This window comes from Frankliniella occidentalis, unplaced genomic scaffold (assembly GCF_000697945.3).
Source record: "Frankliniella occidentalis isolate FOCC.00 unplaced genomic scaffold, Focc_3.1 Scaffold147, whole genome shotgun sequence".
Taxonomy (NCBI): domain Eukaryota; kingdom Metazoa; phylum Arthropoda; class Insecta; order Thysanoptera; family Thripidae; genus Frankliniella; species Frankliniella occidentalis.
In genome coordinates this window covers 196368-197217 of record NW_026267274.1, presented here as the reverse complement: position 1 = coordinate 197217, position 850 = coordinate 196368, and the positions used below count along the sequence as shown (strand labels likewise).

Here is an 850-nt window from a genome sequence, read left to right as displayed (position 1 = left end):
CCCGGGCCGCCGGGCCGCGCGCCGTTGGACGGGATGACTTCTGTCCGGAATTCGAGCCGCACCATGCAAATTAGACGCGAACGGCATTGCTTACCCCCCCAGCCTCCCCCTCCCCCCAACACTCTCGACTTAGTGGTCCAACCCAATTTCCGGCTAGTGCTGCCGGCTCTGCGGGCGGCTCTTGCCCGACTTTTGCCCGGAGTTGAGCCCCCGCCCAGGCGGCTCCACAGACCGCCGCCGACAACGCCAACACATTTACACGATGAGGTACCGAGTTCACCTGGCCTCCTCCGCAGGGCTGGCGAAGGCCGACGAGAGCGGGCCGCTGCCGCCGCCATCGCAGCCATGCCGGTGGTGGTGGTGGTGGCGGCGGTTGCCTCGGATTCCCCAGGCAGGCAGCCGATGAGGCACTTCATCCAACTAACTCCAACTCCATTACAAATTTACTACACTACATTTCTCCGGCCATCCTCCGCCGCCGCCCCCCGCCCTCACGGTCGACAGCGGGGCGCAGGGAGAGGGGAGGAGAGACCTACCCGAATGAGGCCAAACGCAGGCACCAAACCGCACACACCAACCTAAAACAGACAAAAAAGAAGAACACACTGTCAGTACCACGGCAAAAAGGTATTGTTTCGCTCAGCAGGGTAAATGTACACCAGCACGCGCCTAAACATAAATTTTCAAATTTTACGTATTCCGTCCCGGCGGCGCGGAGAGAGGAGGGATTCTAGTCGTCGCTGCGGCAGCCGCCTCGGCAGCCGCTGCGTTGATCCGGAGTTAGGCCAAGTTTATCACACCCGTGCGAGCTTTCCAGTGGCAGCGTAGTCCCCCCCCCCCACTACCAACC

The 850-nt window shown here is 61.8% G+C and overlaps 1 protein-coding gene across 1 annotated transcript in view; it reads right to left on the bottom strand.

The window, feature by feature from the left end:
* Window positions 1-129: 129 nt before the first annotated feature.
* The window catches only part of LOC127750176 (Krueppel-like factor 6), a 114790-nt gene continuing 114069 nt past the window's right edge, over window positions 130-850 (bottom strand). The window contains exon 2 of the mRNA XM_052271045.1: window positions 130-578. Within this exon, the coding sequence (XP_052127005.1) occupies window positions 492-578 (87 nt within the window). The 3' untranslated portion in view covers window positions 130-491. The remainder of the gene's footprint in view (window positions 579-850) is intronic.